The following is an 18,481-nucleotide window of genomic DNA, read 5'->3' on the forward strand; positions in this document are numbered from 1 at the left end:
TTGTTTTTTTTCCTACCATTGTTTTTGAAAAAAAACTTTTTTGTGGACAAAAATCATCTTTTTTTTAGCTTGGGTATGATTTCTTTTTCCTGAAGAATGTAGGACATCCCTTAAAACATGATTGAAATATCATATTTTTAGGATTTCTATCAGTACCAGATACTTCAACTAAGATGCAGCAAGATCATCTGCTCCTGCTGTTTGTGTTTCAACAGAAGACAAGTCTGATATCTGCAGACGAGAGTTGAAGCAACAGTGTGTGGATTCAACTTTGTTCAGTCTATCCCTACCTCGCTGACTGTAGGCTAGCTACAGTTAGCTTGGTAGATAACTGACTCGCTGACTGTAGGCTAGCTACAGTTAGCTTAGTAGGTAGGGACTGAATAAAGTTGATCGCACCTTGAACACTTCACACAAGAGCACAGAGAGAGTGTGTAGAATCTTTTTCCATTGTGTAAGTGTTAAATTCATTATGACGTAGGCTAGCCAGAGCCAGCTAGCAACCTGGAATTACGACAACCTCGCAAACTAGGTGTGCAAAAATACTTTAAATATTCACATCACATCTAGAGAGCTAATGTAGCCAATTGTCATCTACATTACTGTTTGACTGAAACTAAAATAAAAGAACCTTTTTATGCACGTTGTAATAACTCAACATTTTATACATGAAAACAACTCTGGTAGTTGGAGTTTTGAGCATAAGAACACAAAAATAGGAAACTTATGTGTCATAATTCTGTGAGAAGGGCTGTCAAAACCGGTTTATACCCAACAATGTAATAATATGTATTTTTCCAATGCAGTGTTCATATACAGTACTGGTCAAAAGTCTGGACATACTTCCTTATTCAAGGGAATGAGAAGGTGTGTCCAAACTTAGACTGGTATTGTACATTAGCTGTGTGTTGTTGTCCCGGTGTGTGTGACCAGCAGATGTCCTGCATGATACTGCGACGATGTCAGAGCAGGCAGAGACCCTGGGTGACTGGCTGTCGAAGAGTAGGGATTAAGTCTCCATCTGTGTTAATGGATATTAATGTGGTGGTATCTGAGCCACTCAGCGCGGTGACTCAACATGGCCTCAGTAATAAACACTTTGCTGAGAGGGTATAGAGCCCAAACCTCACTCACTCACTCACTCACTACAGCACTAAGTGAGGATTTCTTAAAGGTTTACACTGATGATGAGGAAAAACGGTCCTAGATTTTAACGGAGAGTAGCTGTTAGAGCTGTCTGGCTCCGATTGATGCACTTTATAAATAATTTAAACTGGAAACCAGTAAGAACCCTGTGACTACTGATGTTGGAAGATCAGTAGCGCTGCTGTAGACTGTCAGTTGGGATTAACCTGCTGACACAAACTATAAACATCTAAGCTTTTTTGATTTGATCCATTTCATCAATATAACCACATGTTAAGCTTGTATTACCTTAAAGCGAAGGTGTCAGGTACATTTTATGGTCATATTTTTTATTGTGGGGCTCTACTGGAATATCTTTGCATGATTTACAGTTGAAAAAAAAAATCTAACTTATTTATCTTATACTGGCCCTTTATGCAGCCCTTCAGTTCAGTCTCTATGTGAAACAGGCCATTTTAGGTCCTGTCTCTCTAAGGCCGCAATCCCAATGAGCCCACTCTGTTTTTATTGGTTAGCCGCCCCGTAGCAGACTTCCAGTGACTTAGGAGGCTAGGTAAACCAAGCCCGAGAAAGTGCGCCGGACTGGAAGCCAGATTTGACATAATGGCCAAACCATGTAAATTACAACTTCAGGGTCCATCACGTGATGCACATTGGCTCAAAAAGCATCTTTCCCACACAAAATCATGGGAAAAGGAGCGGCTGTAAAATGCTGAATAACTTTTTTTCATCGTCACAATTCCCACAAAATTACTCAATTTATTATCAGAATTTGATCCATTTGGTCTGATAATATTTGGAAAGTCTAGAGGAGCCACACGATTAAATGATTTTATCCCCATTCAAGTTAGTGGAGAGCCAACCGGAAGTTAGCCGGCTCGGCTAGCGGAAGTCTCCAGTGCTCATGCTCTGTGGACAGTAGTAGTAGGAATTCACTTCACTTTTCTATACTCAAAACGTCAACTTCTCAAATACATCTGTGCAAGTTTGAGTGGAAATCTGATCCAAAATATGAGTGAACGATGCAAACAACCCATGGAACAACCTTTGCAATAACCTTAGCAACAAAGTCTGCATAACAGATGGCTGTTTGTGGGCATGCATGAAGCAATCTGATGTCATCACAAGGAGGAAGTAGAGATAATTTTGAAAACAAAGCGTCATCATGGCTTTAGACTTGTAGGGAGCACTTTCACATATGTTCACCTAAAGTTTCGGACCTTGGACCATGTTTACATCCAACATCATAACAGTATATGAATAACAGGAAATCACAAAAAACATGACATGTCCCCTTTAATACAGTGGAATAGATACATCTCTTTGTCATTTCTAGATTGTATGAATTGTTCACTGATTGTCTCGCCTATTAATCTTGTGAAGTAGTTTTCAAGTTCATTTCTCAAAGTCACATTAGCAAGAGGAGAGAGATCATTAACATATACTGTAGCTCGTCTGGCAGCTTGTCAGCGTGCTCCTTTGAGATCTGTGAACTCATGCAAACACATAATTGGACATGGTGGCCTTTATTTTAGCATCTCATGCATGTGAGTTTTCTCACATGCACGCCTGTGCATGTGTGCCTGAGTGAGTTCATTGCATGCAGCTATAGACTGTTAAGGAGTCTAGTTCTTGAGCAGGACAAAGAGCTCAGTGTGCCACACACAGTTCCCAGTCTCCCCCCACCTAATCAACCATGAGCCGAGGAGACAAAGGCCTTTGATGGGGAAGAACAAGGAGCAATGCTAGCCCATCTGATTGGCAGAGTCGGGATTGAAATCGGTATTGAACTCATTGACAATGAAGTCCTCACTGCCCTCTGGCCCACACAAATGCCTTTTAGCCGGGCTCTGAGAGAGTTTAGAAGTGAGTTAGCTTCTAAAGACTCAGTTTGTAAGAGGGGAAAGGAAGGAAGTTAGTCATTATTTGTAGATGCTTTTATTCTCAGCTACTGTTGAGACCTTGATTAGTTACAGTCTGGAATATATGCTTATGATGTGTCTATGAACACACACCTTCTCTCTTAGTGAGAATGTGAATTAAACAAAGCACTTGCAGACTGAGAGCTGTGTAATTTGGAGACACAAGTAGAAATGCAAAAAAAAAACATTAAAAAACACACAAAAAACAAGGCTGTTAAATCTGGAGAGCGGCCAACAGGGATGCTTTATCTATGCTGTAATGGGACTGATGTGACATTTGAAGTGTGTAGCCACACTAAGAATAACTCTATTGTTAGGAGATGGGTGTTGTGAGAGGTTTTGGCAGCCAGTGAGCGTGGTCGATGTCTGGGTCAGTCACTGAGCATTTGGCCAGAGCTCAAACACAATTTGGAAGTTATCCCACTACATAATTACAAGCATGCATATTTCCACACCATTCTCATAATACGCTTTTTGTAATAATACAAAATAATAAGCCATTCATAATATGCGGGGAGGATTATGAGTATAAAAACTGGTGAGGGCTTTTTGTCACAGTCTTGGGGGAGAGGTTGAACAATTATTTAGAGTGGATGTAAAGATTCAGGGTTTTTTTCAGAAGTTTTGTCGATTTATGTTCCAGCTCTCACACGCTCACAAGCTTGGTGACCAAAAGAATGAGACTGTGGATACGAATGGCTGAAATGAGTTTCCTTTACAGGGTGTTTGGGGTTACCACTGGGGACTCTCCTGAACATCCTGGTAGCTTGAAAGGAGAACTACTGTTCTTTTGTATTGAGGTGGATGAGGCATCTGATTAAGATGTCTCTTGGTCTCTTGGCACCAGCAACTGGAGAAGACCCACTCGCTTACACTGAAGGGATTACATATCCAATCTCGTCTTGGAATACCTTTAGGCATTAGATTCTTCTATGTCTGACAAGAGCCAATTTGCCATTTTATGTTTTTTAATATAGTGAAGAAATTGTAACTGGAGCAGATGACTATGTTGCGTGTCCTTTGGGAAATGCAACAGCTTGGGATCCCCCAGAGAGAGCTAGAGGATGTGGCAGTGGAAAATGACATCTGGGCTACCTTGCTGCCACCATAAACCAGACTAGGATAAGCAATGTAAAACTGCTAAATGAATAGATGTGACTCCACAAGAGTGGAGCTAGAATACAGAGAGCAGGCCAGGGCACCATCATCTCTCCTCTACCACACAATTGGTGTTGGTTTAGGAGTCTGGTGATAAAAGATAGAAATCTGTTCAGTTTCAGGAGAAGAGACAGAATCTTTTCCTCAGTTGTTTACGAGAAATACTCCCACAAACAACTGCCATCCCTGTGTCCATTTGAGATATGACTAATGGACAGTTTTGCTGACTTCCTTACTCTCATATGGCTGGATGGGCAGCCTTGTAAAGTTGAACTGAAAGTACAGATGCTTGGCCAGAGGTTGTCTCTGTGGCCAAACCACTTTCCGCTCCACTTAACCCTTGTGTGAACTCTTGCTCTCTCAAAAACTAAACTACAGACATTCAGATAGTTGAAGTCTCTGCTGAATTGCTCTCATCTGGTTGTATATCATATTGCAAACCTGCTTCTTTCCTTTGGTCAACAATCTTTGCTGCATGGGCCATTGCTTTTCCAAAAGCCATGATTTAATACCTGCTCAGTGTGTCATCAACAAGCCCATAAACGCCTGTAAGTCCTTCTGCAGGACAGCTTTTTAAAAGCTCTGTGGTCATCAAGTATCTGAGAGGGGAAAAAAGGAGGCAGGAAAGAATATATTTTTAAAGAGATGTTCTGCTGAGCTTCGTTACCCAGCGGTGGAGATGGTCTCTATCTTTGGGGTGACCGAGCTGCTAAGGCACTTCAGACCCATGTTCCATTTCACGCTCTAGCTCCCACATTCAATTTTAATTGAAGAAAGTCTCTGCACTATCAAGTAGAGACAATGATTTAGAGCAGGAAAAATGGTATAATTTCATATCTTAGCCTTTGTTTTATATGCTCATTGGCCCCAGTTTCTCAAGTAATTATGAGTAAGAGCATAGAATATATAGTTCAAATGACTCTGGATGCTCAGCAGCTAAAATAAGTCCAGAATAAGTCCAGAATAACAATAACTGTGTGGAATTCATTGGTCATTTCTATTTTCAGATCCCAAATAAAGCCCCATTGATGACACACAAGTTAGTAAAAAGAAAAACTTGGAACATAGCATAAAATTCATGAAGCAGAATTAAGTCTTTGTCAGTCTTCATCTGGAACAAGTCCCTAAACCTTTAAAAAAAACAACATAAAAACAAACTTTGCCAAGCAGTCGTCTGTTTCAACTCAGCGGACACTCTCTGGGAGGTTTGTGTCTTAAATTAAAAATGCTGCTCTGCAGCCTTTCTCTGTTTCGTGCTCCCAGAGTCATCTTTGAAGCATCACTTTCTCTAGGGTTGGGTACCAGCCCCAACAGGCTTAAACTTGGAGATTGAATCCTTTGAAGGAAGTGGGATTCATTTTCTTTAGAGCCTGGGAGTCAGTATTGCAATGTTGGGGGCACGACACGTACAAGCAATTCAACAGGGAGTCCTGATCCTGCTATAAATCTCAGATGAAAATAAATTGCCTGATATAATTTATTATTTAGTAATAATACAGTAGTAATAGTTTTCCATTTATAGTGCAAGTATTTAGTTCCTTGAAATGAGCATACACATTTCCCGAACGGGCATGAGATTGATTTTAAGCCCATGAGAATAATGGAATACATAAAAATCAAGGTTTTCTGCGTAAGAGTGATCTGATTTTATCATTTGATAGTACAACCAATGAGGAAAGGAAAAGGATGTGAGACTACATGACCATACAACCCCTCCCAACACTGCCTAGGGTCTTCAAAACAAATACGAGCTCATGGAAACCAGAACCTTTACATAATGCTCATTGATATATTTACTTTCCTTTTCCTCAAGCAAGAATCTACATTTGATATTTGACAGCACATTGTCATTTGTTCAGCCCAAAGCCACTTGTCATTTGTCACAGTTATGTCATTTGTCATGGTTCCTTGTGTTGTTTTGTTTGTTGTTTACCCTATGACTTGTAGAAATGGAATTCCCACAGTTAAATAGCTTTGCGTCAAACACACTCTGCAGCAAATTGTCGGTTTAGAAAGTTGTGAGGCAGAGAATGCTTTGCCATGCCCTCAAAACATAAGACTGAGATAAAGACCCGAGAAGACTGGGACTAAAAATCATATCTTCTTGATCGGTGCGGATCACTTACACGGTGAGGATCAGACCAAGACGAAGAAGAGATTAGCTGGATTGGCTGTCTCCCTGGGCGTTTTAGATAAGATTCTCACACAGGAGGCAAGGATCAGATACATGCTTCATTTCTCATCTGTGATTTCATCTGCTCAGTCTGAGGAGGATGAGTGATCAGATAACAAACTACAGAGCGCCACAAGCTTGTGTATGTGTCCGTGACTTTCAGTGGCTGCTTCCGAAATGGTTCATTTATGTCATTTAAAACGTTAAAGCCACTATGTGTAGGATTTTTATGTAATCCTTAAAACCATTAAATCTTCCTGAATTGATTTGTGATAAATGAGTCAATCTCATTCTGGGAGTGCCAGAGGGAACTTTTTCAAATTTCACACATAGTGGCTTTAAATATAAAATATAAATGATTTGATCACTTAGGATATTGAATATAAATATAAATTGAATATAAATTGTTCATATCCAAACACATACACTACGTGTTTGACCATATTCTTGCTATACGCTACTGTAATATGTAATTTTTGCACATAAGTAATAGAAAAGAAAAACAGAGAATAAATACATGCACAAAGAAAAAGACAACCTAAATAAGAGTTACTAAATAAGCTTAAAAGTTGTTCAGATTTAATGTGTTGTATACCTTTAATTTATCTTTAAAAACTTTTTAAAATTCCACTCTGTTTGACTTTTGTTCCTCTTGTATGTGGGATTTTTGTCTGTATTGTCACAAGACATTATAAGGCAAATTATTTCACTCGAACAGCAAAAATAATACTTAATTTAAGACATTTTTGAAATAACTTCATTTGTGGGTGAAAATATCTTCGGTGTTTTTCACTTGTTGAAAGAAAAATAGTCCTTTAAGATTGAGCTCTACAATGAATAGGCCAGCTTGTGAAATCATACAGTATTTTTGAAAGTGTAGCAGACAAAACGCAATCATGTCAAGCTTTTCTCTTTTTTCCCTCTTTTTTTAATCTGTTCTCCTTCCTTCTCCCAGTTTTCCCATAGACCGTCTAGTGTGGGCTACGCATTGAATGTAAACCCAACTAATTACTTCCGCTCAACCTCACCTCCCGCTCCAGCAAACTCCATCCCTGACAAACATAGCAACAATATGAGTTGTCTCTCCTGTGAATGCCAAGTACCCAGAGTGAATGAGAGCATTTATTACCCTTTTTAATTATCGAACAGCGGGATGTCTCTGTGAATGCCATTTCCCTGTAAACAACATCTCCCTTCAAGCAAAGCATGGTGTCATTAAACCCAAGGTAATGCGTAGCGCCTGTACAGGAGATGCTTGATTCCACACATATAACTTTTTCTTGTGTGTGTTTGGTCAGGTAGATAAACATCTGATGTGTCTGACAAACAACAGTATCATGCAATACAAAATTCCAGCACTGTCAAACTCACTGTTTCACCTCTGGGCTTTCTAGTTTTGGCTGTTTTCCAAGCTGAACTGTTTACTCAGAATGAACCTCCTCACTAGCATCCGCTCTCCAGTTCTCCCTCAGTGACCCCTCCATGTCCTCTGCAGTTGATTGGCAGCGCAGACCAGCCTCATGTTTAGGCTATTCTCACCTTTGGTCACTTATTTTGTGAAACTTTCTCAGGCACAAAAGTTGACCAAAGGTGCCCACACACATGATCAGCATTCTGTGCTGTGCTCAGCAGTTAGAAAAGTCTGTCAGTACATCATTATTTTAGTAGAAAGGTGTTGGATATAAAAACATTATCATCTCCTCAAACTGGTATGTTATACTGCTGGCAGCTTTGCAAAACATGTTCCTTACTGTTCAGAATGGTACTCAATCACCAACTAACTGTCACTTATTTATTATGCCTCATGAAAGGTTAATTAGATGATAGGTTGAGTTTTGAATGAATGAATTCTCAATTAACAAGAGCCTACAGTCATGCTAGCAGCTCTGTGAGGCTATCCTTAGGCACAGCAGTGCTTTGAGCTAAACGCTAACATCAGCATGCTAATATGCTCACTAACTGACAATGCTAGCATGCTGATTAGCATGTTTAGCAGGTATAATGTGTATCGGTGCACAATCTTAGTTTAACACACTAGCATGCTAACATTTGTTAATTAGCTATAGGGATATCTAGACCACTTTTGGGAGGTCACACATGCTGAAAAGGGCTTCTTACTGTGTACAACAAAACACATACTGTACAGTAAACTGAACAACTTTGACAGTAATTATGATTACTTGCCTTAAGACCACATTGTATAATTACAGCCTGTAAAAAGAGGCTTGGAGAGACACAAACACAAAGCTGTTTCCTCAGGACTCGTTCACAGCTCCACAGGTGCAGCGGTTGACTGGCTGGTTTATATTTAGAGATTTTTCTCACACTCTGGAATGAAACAATTCACAACTGTGTGTTTGAACCAGGAAACAAAGATAATAAAATGAATGTAAAAGAAACTGAACAATTGCTGATGACATTTCTTGGAGCTTATGGCAAGACCACTAAAACAGTTAACACCTATTTAGTAAGACATTTAAGAGTTTTAGTTTCCAGGTAAATAATATTTGTACTGGAAGGAAAAGAAGGAAAAGTTTTTTGTCCATTCACGATTCAACCTGGTGGCCTTAAATTTCCAAATTCATTATTCTCAACCTAGTACGTATATATTTTTTATTCTCACTGTCATCCTCACCATCCCTCCCCCTCCTCTCTTGTGCCCTCCAGGTGACTGGCACCATGGGCAGCATGAAGAGCGGGCTGCACCAGCACCTCGCTAGGCTTGACGAGATCTTTGCCACGCGGGGCGACTATGTGCAGACCCTGCAGTTCATGCAGCAGATGGCTGACAACGTGATCAAACAGCTGCTGGGCTTGCCTGACTGGGAGGAGGCTAAAGTGGACCTGGCATCCATCGCTGATCAAACAGCAAACATAGAGTACTACAGGTGAGGAACAGGGAAATACACGTGTCGGGCTTGTACAGTGCAGGGTAGCCATGGGATCTGTGTTTACTCACAGTCCTTGTGATGCTATTGGTTTCTTGTGAAATAGGAAGACAGATGTACCAAAAATGGTATACCCATTCTGGTCGGAAGGGACAAAATTTAGGAAGTGGATTGTCTTCCAAAACATGAAATTTGATTTACTTTAGCCATAAAAATATATTCAAGGGGAGGTAAAAATGTTCACATGCATTTTTTAATATGCAAATCAGTGGTGGTTGTTTATTTGGGAGAAGACATCTAAGTGTAAGGAAAGATGGGTGTTGATTAACCAGAAATGACATATCACATATGTATGATCGTTATGTATAAATAGTACAAATTAAAGCAAATTATAGATTTTATTTACTTCGTAGAGATGAAAAATACTCAAGCTTATAATATGTCTTTTTTGTGGCAGCAATTTGTCGGCTGAACATGCAGTTGAATAGATAATTCATGTGTAGGTAGTTACATTCTGCACATTATGACCTGAATATATCACATGATATTTTGAGGATGGGATGAAATAATGTGGCTGCCTGTGTGTATCACCCACTGATGTGAATATAAAGTCCGTTGCAGACATTGGTTTATTAGAAGGACCTTAAATCATTGCCAATTATTGCATCAATCAAATAAAGATTTAGCAGCAGTCTGAACGACTACAGTAAAGTATGTGAAAAAGTATTATCCTCGACCACGTCTCGTTAACTTTCAACTCTTATCATCTTAGAGCAGAAACAGGCCCATGGCCAATTTTTCTTTGGAGTCTTGAGTAACAGACAGGCTGGTTTTTTTTGTATTGATCTGTAATGTGACTCCTCTGCTCCACCGATAATTCAATACCTCACATCGCTCCACACTAAAAGAGTTGGCAGACTGAAACCAGACAGCCAGACATTTTAAGCTGTTAATGGACTCATTATCACTGCTTCACCTCAGCAAATAGTCTGTGTGTGGTCAGACGTGTGTGTGTTCGCATGTTTTTGATTTGACTTATCAAAGTTTATGTGTTCTTGTGTCAGTGTTGGCTGTCTATCTTTATCATACTAATCCAGAAATATTTAGTTTACTCTTCAAGCTCATGCTCACAGTGTTTCTCAGACTGTTTGAGCACTAATACAGACCAACATACACTCCGGGAATCATCCAACATTTAATTTAATTATTTAATTGTGTCCCAGAGCTAACAAACTCTATTCCTACTCACTCTTTAATTATTTAATGTCCTCTCAGCTTTGGACTAGAAACATAACTTTCAGATTCTTGATTCTCTTTCACTGTTTTAATACATTTGGTATTTACTCTTGCAGTAAATATCTGTCCTACTAAGGGTGCATTTGCTGTTAATAGTATCTAAACTAGCTTTGTAGTTCTTCTGAAAGTCATCTAAAAAACACCTTTTTAAATGGCTACTTATAAGTTTTTATATCTCCTAGGCTATTTTATTATTTTTTATTTAAAATATGGTATCTGCTTTTACTTTTCACTGTGTAATTGTATTACTATCTCACTTTTTTTTATATAAGCACCTTGTAACTATGCCAAGAAGCGCAATACAAATACATTAATTATTAATATTACTCTCAATTTTTGGCAGTGAGTGAGTTTTCACTAGTATCTATACCTAACAAGGAAAATTCATTTGATCAAACTAATCCTGTATCTCATTTGAGAGTTGATATGAGTTCATCGTATCCCTTCTTTGTGAGTAAAGTTGCCAAGATAGATGAAATATAACATAAAAAGCTTCATGTTTTCCCCCTAAAATGTCTACATTGACAGTGTGGTAAAGAGAGAATCCTTTAATCTATAATCTCATCTTCGAGCTCGAGCTTTTATCTTAATTTATCTCCGTTCCTCCGAGGTTTATATCGAGCTAATTTGTAGTGACCTCTGACCACTGTGTCTAATTATCACGATAAACCTTTCAAACTGAAGCCAGCACGTTTAACTTTTCTCGGCTATCTCGCTTCATGTCTTGAGGAAATGTACTTTTCTATTATACATACATGTAACCCTCCATCCCCACCTGACTCTACGCTGTACTCAGTTTGACTCTAATTGGATTAAGATAACACAGACAAACACGGTGGCGGTGTCACCCGAGAGCCTCCGTGTGCATGTTGATGTCCCAGCTTCTTGTACTGTACACTGCCGAGAGGGGAAAAGATGAAACGAAGAAGAAATAGCAATGAGGTGGTGGCAAGGGAGAGAAGGGCAAGGGAGAGAAAAGGGGCTGAGAGGAAAAGAGAGATGAAAGGGGAGTGGGAGAGGAGGAGGAGGAGAAGGGGAAAAAAAGGGAAAGATAGAGGAGAGCGGGAGAGATGGGGGAGATGTAGGAAGGATGCTGCGGAGTGATGGAAACACAGATTGATGGGGAATAAAAGAAAAGATTAAAAGATAACAAGACTGCACAGAGTGAGCATGTTGAAGGAGTGACAATGTGCAGGAGGAATGATGGAAAAAGAGAAGAAGATGAACACTGATGTAGATAAAAATGAAGATGAGGAATTTGGAGGAGAGGAGAGAAAAATTTAGGTCACTTGGAGAAGATATACAGAGTGATAGATCAGGGCGGAGAGGTGACATGACTGCCCTTCCTCTCACTTTTTTCACAGCATAAAACATTTACCCATATGGATTTGAGTCCATTAATTATTAACCATCTGTACAGGCTTGCTATGTCCGGTCACCAACTGACCAATGCTTTCGTAACAGATGGATACACTGAGGAGGGCAATGCAGGACAGGAGTACACCCTCAAGCATGAACACACACAGACACACACACACACACACACACACACAACTCAGATGACAGCTATTGCATGTATCTGTTGAGGTGAAAATAAGTGGGACACTGTATGCCTCTGATTTCTCACTCTTGCTCATTTTTTGAAGTCAAGGGGCTTTACTGACTTAAAAGGAAATTCTAGTCTCCTACAGCTTCAGTCATATTTTTGTAGTATTGTCCATCATTTCTATCAGAACATTGTACTTACCAGGGTCATTGACCCTAAGCATACTCCTGTTGCTATGCATGTCATACTTTCTGTTCTTGCATGGCACATATACTGTAGTTTACAATGATAAGGGTGGCAGAATTACAAAATGTGTGTAAAAATAGCATAGTTCTAAGGGTGGCGATGACAGACTGAAGTATCTAAGCAAATACTGGATGGATTGCAACAAAACGTTTGTCAAGTTCACATTTGTGGTTTTGGGTGAAATGTCAACAACAATGTGAACAGTTATTGGATTGCCATGAAATTTCTTCAAGACTTTATCAGCCAATGTTGGTATGCTAAAACACTAAACTAAGATGGTGAACATGGTAAACATTATGCTTAGCATCAGCGTGTAGCATTGTCATTGTGAGCATGTTAGCAAGCTGACATTAGCATTTAGCTCAAAACTGTACTGCTGTGTCACACAAAGTAAACAATGGTAGGTTTCTCATTTCTAGCCAGCAACCATTGATTTTGTCAGTTGAAATGATCACTGTTGCTAGCCTATTTTATCCATATTTTGGCCAATCTCCACCTCACCTTTTAATAACTTTAAGACAAGAACCATGTCAAAGGGTCTTAACTTATTCACTTAACTTATACACTTATAATGCTAAATCTACATGCTACATCCTGTTTAGATGATTTCTGTAGAAAAACAACACAGAGAGGTTAGATTTGCTTTGTCGTTTGTATTTTCAAACAGTATGTGTCACTTTTACAAAAAAAGGATTTGAGGATGAGGACAAACCGATGAGTGGGGAAAATTGTAAATTGTAAATCTTCATATAGTAGCAATGTAGAAGCTTTGACACCCGATTACTTCTGTAGGTAAGCTAGTTATCTTGGCATGCCAACTTTCTCTGCTTACATTGGAGCAGATATTCACACATCCACTCCTTACAATTTTGCTATGTTTTTGGTTTTGATAAGGCTAAAAACAAACAACCTTCCAAACTCTAGACAGAATAACACTCTTACTAAAGTCCCACGCACACAACTTCTACATGTGGAGAAATCCAAAGGTTGACAGGCCTGCCATATCTAGTTGCAGTTGCTAAGCTGTGATTGGACAGTCACTCAGTAAGTGGTTTAGCAAACCTTCAATGAACTAGTTGAGTTCTATTTTATTATTATTATTAGGAATAATGGCCAAAAATTAGACCCGAGTTTAATAAAAGCATAATTTCCCTTTAACAAAACTCCCTTTCCTTACAGGCCTTCACAAGCAGCAGTTTAATTCTCTGTCTCCGTCTGTCTCTACAGGTGGCTCACCTACCTACTGTTACTCATCCTGGACCTGATCATCTGCCTGCTGGCCTGTCTGGGGCTGGCCAAGCAGTCTCGCTGGCTGCTCACCACGTGAGTCTAATATACCCTGTAAAACCAAGCTATTTACAGAGAGAAGAGCTGTTTTTTTGTTTACAAGAGAGACAGTCTGTTCCATTTTTATGTGTTTCATGTGTGATTTTCCTATCCTGCACAACAGGAAGGTACGGGAGGGAGTAAAGAGACAGGGGCAGCTTGTTTGAGCGCAACAGTGGATTTGGAAATTAAGTGCTACACTAGCTGCTATAAATTCCATTATTTGTCCAGATCTTACAGACTACCTGCATCTATGAGACTGAAGATAAAGCAATTTAAAACTGGAGTTTCTACCAATGCCACTGCTGCAGCTGTTTAACACCTCATAATCACATCTTGTTATCCCGATGAAGATCAAGGACAAATATAATACAATACAGTGAGATGAATTAGTACAGTAAGAGTTTGTGTAGACAGGGAAGGGAGCTGGAGGCAGGAGTTGCTTCAGTAGAGGGACCAAGATCCAAACAAATCGAAACAACATTGCCTTAAAAAAAGAGAATAAAATTATTTATTAGGAGCCTAACAGTGTGCAGACCTCACTCCTATGTACCCTGCAAGAAGTTGCTTCAGTCCCATGAGACATTGCCTGTGAACGAGGCAGCTAACTATTGGATCATGTCCTTGTGCAAACACTGCCCCGCAAGCCCTGTTGTATTTCACCATTTGCCTTTTAGCATTGCCAGTGAGCATTGCTCAGAGTGTTTCCATCTCAATAGCTTTGCTCTACAAATTGGATCGGAGAGCTGTGGATAGAAGGGAGTGAAGCCATTTGATTCTTATCAACAGTATAACTTCCTGAGGATTGTTTTTGTAGCTTAAGACTTGACGTGTTTGAAACACACTATTTCCAGAGGCTTTCATGGCATGCCATTAATTATTTAGGTTTGTATTTTTAGCCTCTCTTTTTTGTATATTAAATGTACCATTTATAAGTGATAAGCAAACATGAGAAAACAGAAGACATAAATAAATAAAAACAGATTCACCTAGTATAAGAAATGTCTCAATGGTAATAATAATTATAATTATATCACAGTGTTCTCAAGATAAGAAACAATAATTTAATTAATATTAGTTTTTGGATGTAGAAAGAAATTTCAATGAAAAAACGATGTTGGAATGACAGAAATATGACATATAAATACTCCCATATATACATATACATATAATACATATTACACTGAAAGATGATATTGAAAGTGATTATACATGGCACATAAATACTGTATGTACAGTATATATTCACATGCATAGCCTCCACTTTCATTTAATCTCCTTACAGTATCTATAGCTCAACTGCATCCATCTCCACTGGAATGTGAATATATTTTTTCACTTTTTTTTCTCTCCGCTATAAAATGAGCTTTCACAGGGCATGAAATCCACCCGGGCCTCCATTCATTCAGCCAAGCGTCACTCTGTCTCTCTCAATCAGTCAGCTCCGGGTGTGAACTGCGCTAAACTTGCCCTACTAACCACAAACCACCCCCCACTTCACCCTCCTACCCATTTGCACACACAAGATAAGTCAGTGTCAAGAGTTGTCTGCCTTTCCAAGGGATGCTCTCTTCCAGCGGAGTGGAAGTGGTTGGAGGCATTCGGGAGCAGATTACTCTCAGGGGCCCCTACTGATTCCTCCTGGTTCTCACAACCAGCTGTCTCTGTGTTAGCATGACACACGGCTTAGACATGGAGATACGCCCACATGTGAGACATTCACAGACCTCACCATTAGTGGTTTTTTATTTTGATTTCTTTTTTGGACTATTTCTGTTTCCGGAGGGTCGTGTTGCTGTTGAGTTTTTCAAATGTCCTTTTTTTTTCATGCTTTGAGCACTGCAGACAAACCTCCACCACCTCTATTATAATGGGTTGGGAGCAGAAAATTCAAAACTTGGATAAATAATAGAAACTATCGAGTGAACTGAACCTTAAAATTTCATGATGCAAATACAGCATAAGCACATTTCAAAGCTTAATTTAATGGATTACAAGTGCTCATGTGCCCCATTGTGCAGAACAAAGTAAAGGAGGGAAACCGTTTCCCTAGATGACAGAAATCATTAGGGTTGTCATGGGCCAAGGACATACAGCAAGAGGAATTGCACTATAAAACAAGGTAAATCACTGAGATGCGCTCAAATTACAATGAAACAAAACCACAGCATTTATAAAGAAGGAGAAGAAAAAAATATATATTTACTGCCTGGAGGAAGCAAGTGGCAACTGAAGCTCTGTGTGGAGAGACATAAACTGTTTTACAGGGAAAGCCAGAGCTGTTCAAGTAACCTCAAATGTCCAAAATACCAATTGACTCTATAAGCCTGAGGAAATGCCAGCTGAATTCAGCAACTAGCTTTTCATCTGTGCAGCCGAGCTTGCTGATCAAATGTCTGCTTCCTTGAGACACACATTTATGTAAGATATACTTTGAGTGTGAAGCTAGATATAAACACAGCAGTGTTAAATGAACTGATTAAGATACAAGTTAATAAGACTACTAGTTTAGACAGAATCCCAACCAGGCAACCCTGTCTGCTTGAAATTATTTTTTCTAGACTACTGATTTTCAACAGCAAATGAGGTAAACATACTGTAATGCATCCTGATTTAGTACGTTTTCATCAACATAATGTGGAAATGTTTTTAATGAATATATCTACCAAGAGCAAATCTGCAACATTTTCACTGACAACGTATTTAAATTTGTTTTCCTACAATATCTATATAATATAATCTAATATCTATACTCTTGTAGTGCAATACCCATTCATAGCAGCTAAAGCACAATTAGCATTTTTTTATGGTTATGTTTAGGCACTCACAGCACTTGGTAAACATCTTGGTTAAATATTTATTAACATTTAACCAAAGCAATGATCATAATCAAGTATTTTTGTTACCACACATAGAACTCAGATGTGATATGAACCCCGGTCTCTGCTGTCAAAGTTTTCAGCTTTATACGCCCACCATCCACCCCAACCACGTCCCCATGAGTTGTGCATGTTTCAAAAAGGTAGCACTCACACAGTTCATTACACGTACGATCAAATCTTCAACACCAAATGTTCAAATTAAATTGACTATACTGAATCATCGTTGTCACTGTCACTAGCAGTGGAGCTCCTCTCGCTGGTGACTTAAAGCACTAAAGTATCTTACTCTGGTTAAAAACCTACTGAAAGACTTATCCTTCCAATCATTACTGCCTCTTCATTTTTAATGCAGTACACCAGCTGTAATCTGAGCACAGATAGACCTGTTTAATAGATTATAAAGAAGATAAGCTTCAGCAAAATCATCGTGTTTAATTTCACAATATATATACATCCTTTACTACACATTTCTTCTGTCATATGTTTTTTATTTGAGCATGTTAATGCATATATCCGTACACCTATACATGCAATTAGATCACAATATGCTCTTATTTGTTTTCTCTCTGGCAACAACCTTTTTTAACCGTGTGAATCTTTTTCTCCTTTAAAGATGGAATATCAAACCGGCACAGGAGCCAACTACTCATTAATTCAGTCAGGGCCAAGAGTCCAATGTTATCTTGAAAGTTATGCAATGCTGCATGTCAAAGTCACAATCTATGAACAAAGTTGCTCAAGACACATAAACACAATATAATGAGGTGTGTTCTAAGTTAGTCACTAATGATCTCTTAGATGGCAAAGCACAAAGCAGAAACCAAAATTAGAACTTGAGAAAACGATGTGATTATTATGACAAGCTAATTGGCAGAGTCTGGTATCTCACGGTGTATTCCCTGCATTTCTGCTTTTATGATCATATCATTTTTGTTTCACTCGGTTTTAATTGACACATACATCATAATGATGGTTTGTATAATGATGATACACTTTTCTTATGACTAAAGACAAGATATAACAGCGTTCTATAGAAATCTATTAGTTTTCAACTGAGAAGAAAATCTATTTTCCACACTGATTTAATTCAGAGTGACTTGACCTCATCCTTGGTGATTGCATTTACTAGCATCAACTGCCCTGCCACTTTTTCACTTGATGTGCTTTGCGTCAGCTTTATGCCTGATTTCCTGCCAGTCTGTGTAGCTCAGTGAATCCCCTTTGCTCACCAGAGCACATAACTGAATACAGCCTTGCTTGATTGGGACGCGACCTGCCAGGTCCGAGGGGGTGATCAGTTTGTATTCCCGTTTGTCTGTCACCAGTGTCAAAGTTGTATAAAGAAGGGTATATGTTGCAGTATCACAAACCGACCACAACAAGCTGTCAAATAGGCATGGCCTGTCAGACACATAGGCCAATGGTTCCCAACCTTTATGGCTTATTACCCTTTAAGGCAAAGCAAGGTCTAATTGTGCCCCTCGTCAGGGCTTATGGCCTAAAGGCGGACATTGCAATCAGTCCAACCAAAGAGGAAGAAAGCAGCAATCAAGAACAACTTTATTAGGAGACCATCAGGTTTCACATTGACCTGTCACAATGGTCTTGGCCTTGTCACAATCTGAAATTCTTTTCATTTGAGACATTTAAGAAATTGATCATTTTGTGACCACCTCAGATTTATCGTGGGACTACTTGGGGGTCTTGACCAAAAGACTGGGGACGGTGTTGTCAGATTGGACAGTTTTCCACCCAGTTTTATACTTTTTGAAAATGATTTTGGGATACATTTTGTACCATTTCGACGGTTTCCCCGGATTAATAGTTATAGTAGATCACATTCCAATAAATCAGACCATCCTCTCCTCCAATTAGTGTTGAGATTGACAGGGACGTTG

General features: G+C 39.1%; 1 protein-coding gene across 2 annotated transcripts in view; it reads left to right on the forward strand.

Annotated features, from left to right (window-relative positions):
• Positions 1-18,481, forward strand: part of ttyh2 (tweety family member 2) — a 60,648-nt gene that overhangs the window by 26,354 nt on the left and 15,813 nt on the right. Inside the window, exons 4-5 of one of the 2 annotated variants that reach the window (XM_042398288.1) lie at positions 9,067-9,287; positions 13,603-13,698. In XM_042398288.1, coding sequence (XP_042254222.1) covers positions 9,067-9,287; positions 13,603-13,698 — 317 coding nt within the window. Of the gene's footprint in view, positions 1-9,066; positions 9,288-12,552; positions 12,628-13,602; positions 13,699-18,481 lie in introns of those variants that run through there. The other variant, XM_042398289.1, reaches the window with a different exon arrangement.

The sequence above is a fragment of the Thunnus maccoyii genome, chromosome 20 (genome assembly GCF_910596095.1).
Source record: "Thunnus maccoyii chromosome 20, fThuMac1.1, whole genome shotgun sequence".
NCBI classification, from domain to species: domain Eukaryota; kingdom Metazoa; phylum Chordata; class Actinopteri; order Scombriformes; family Scombridae; genus Thunnus; species Thunnus maccoyii.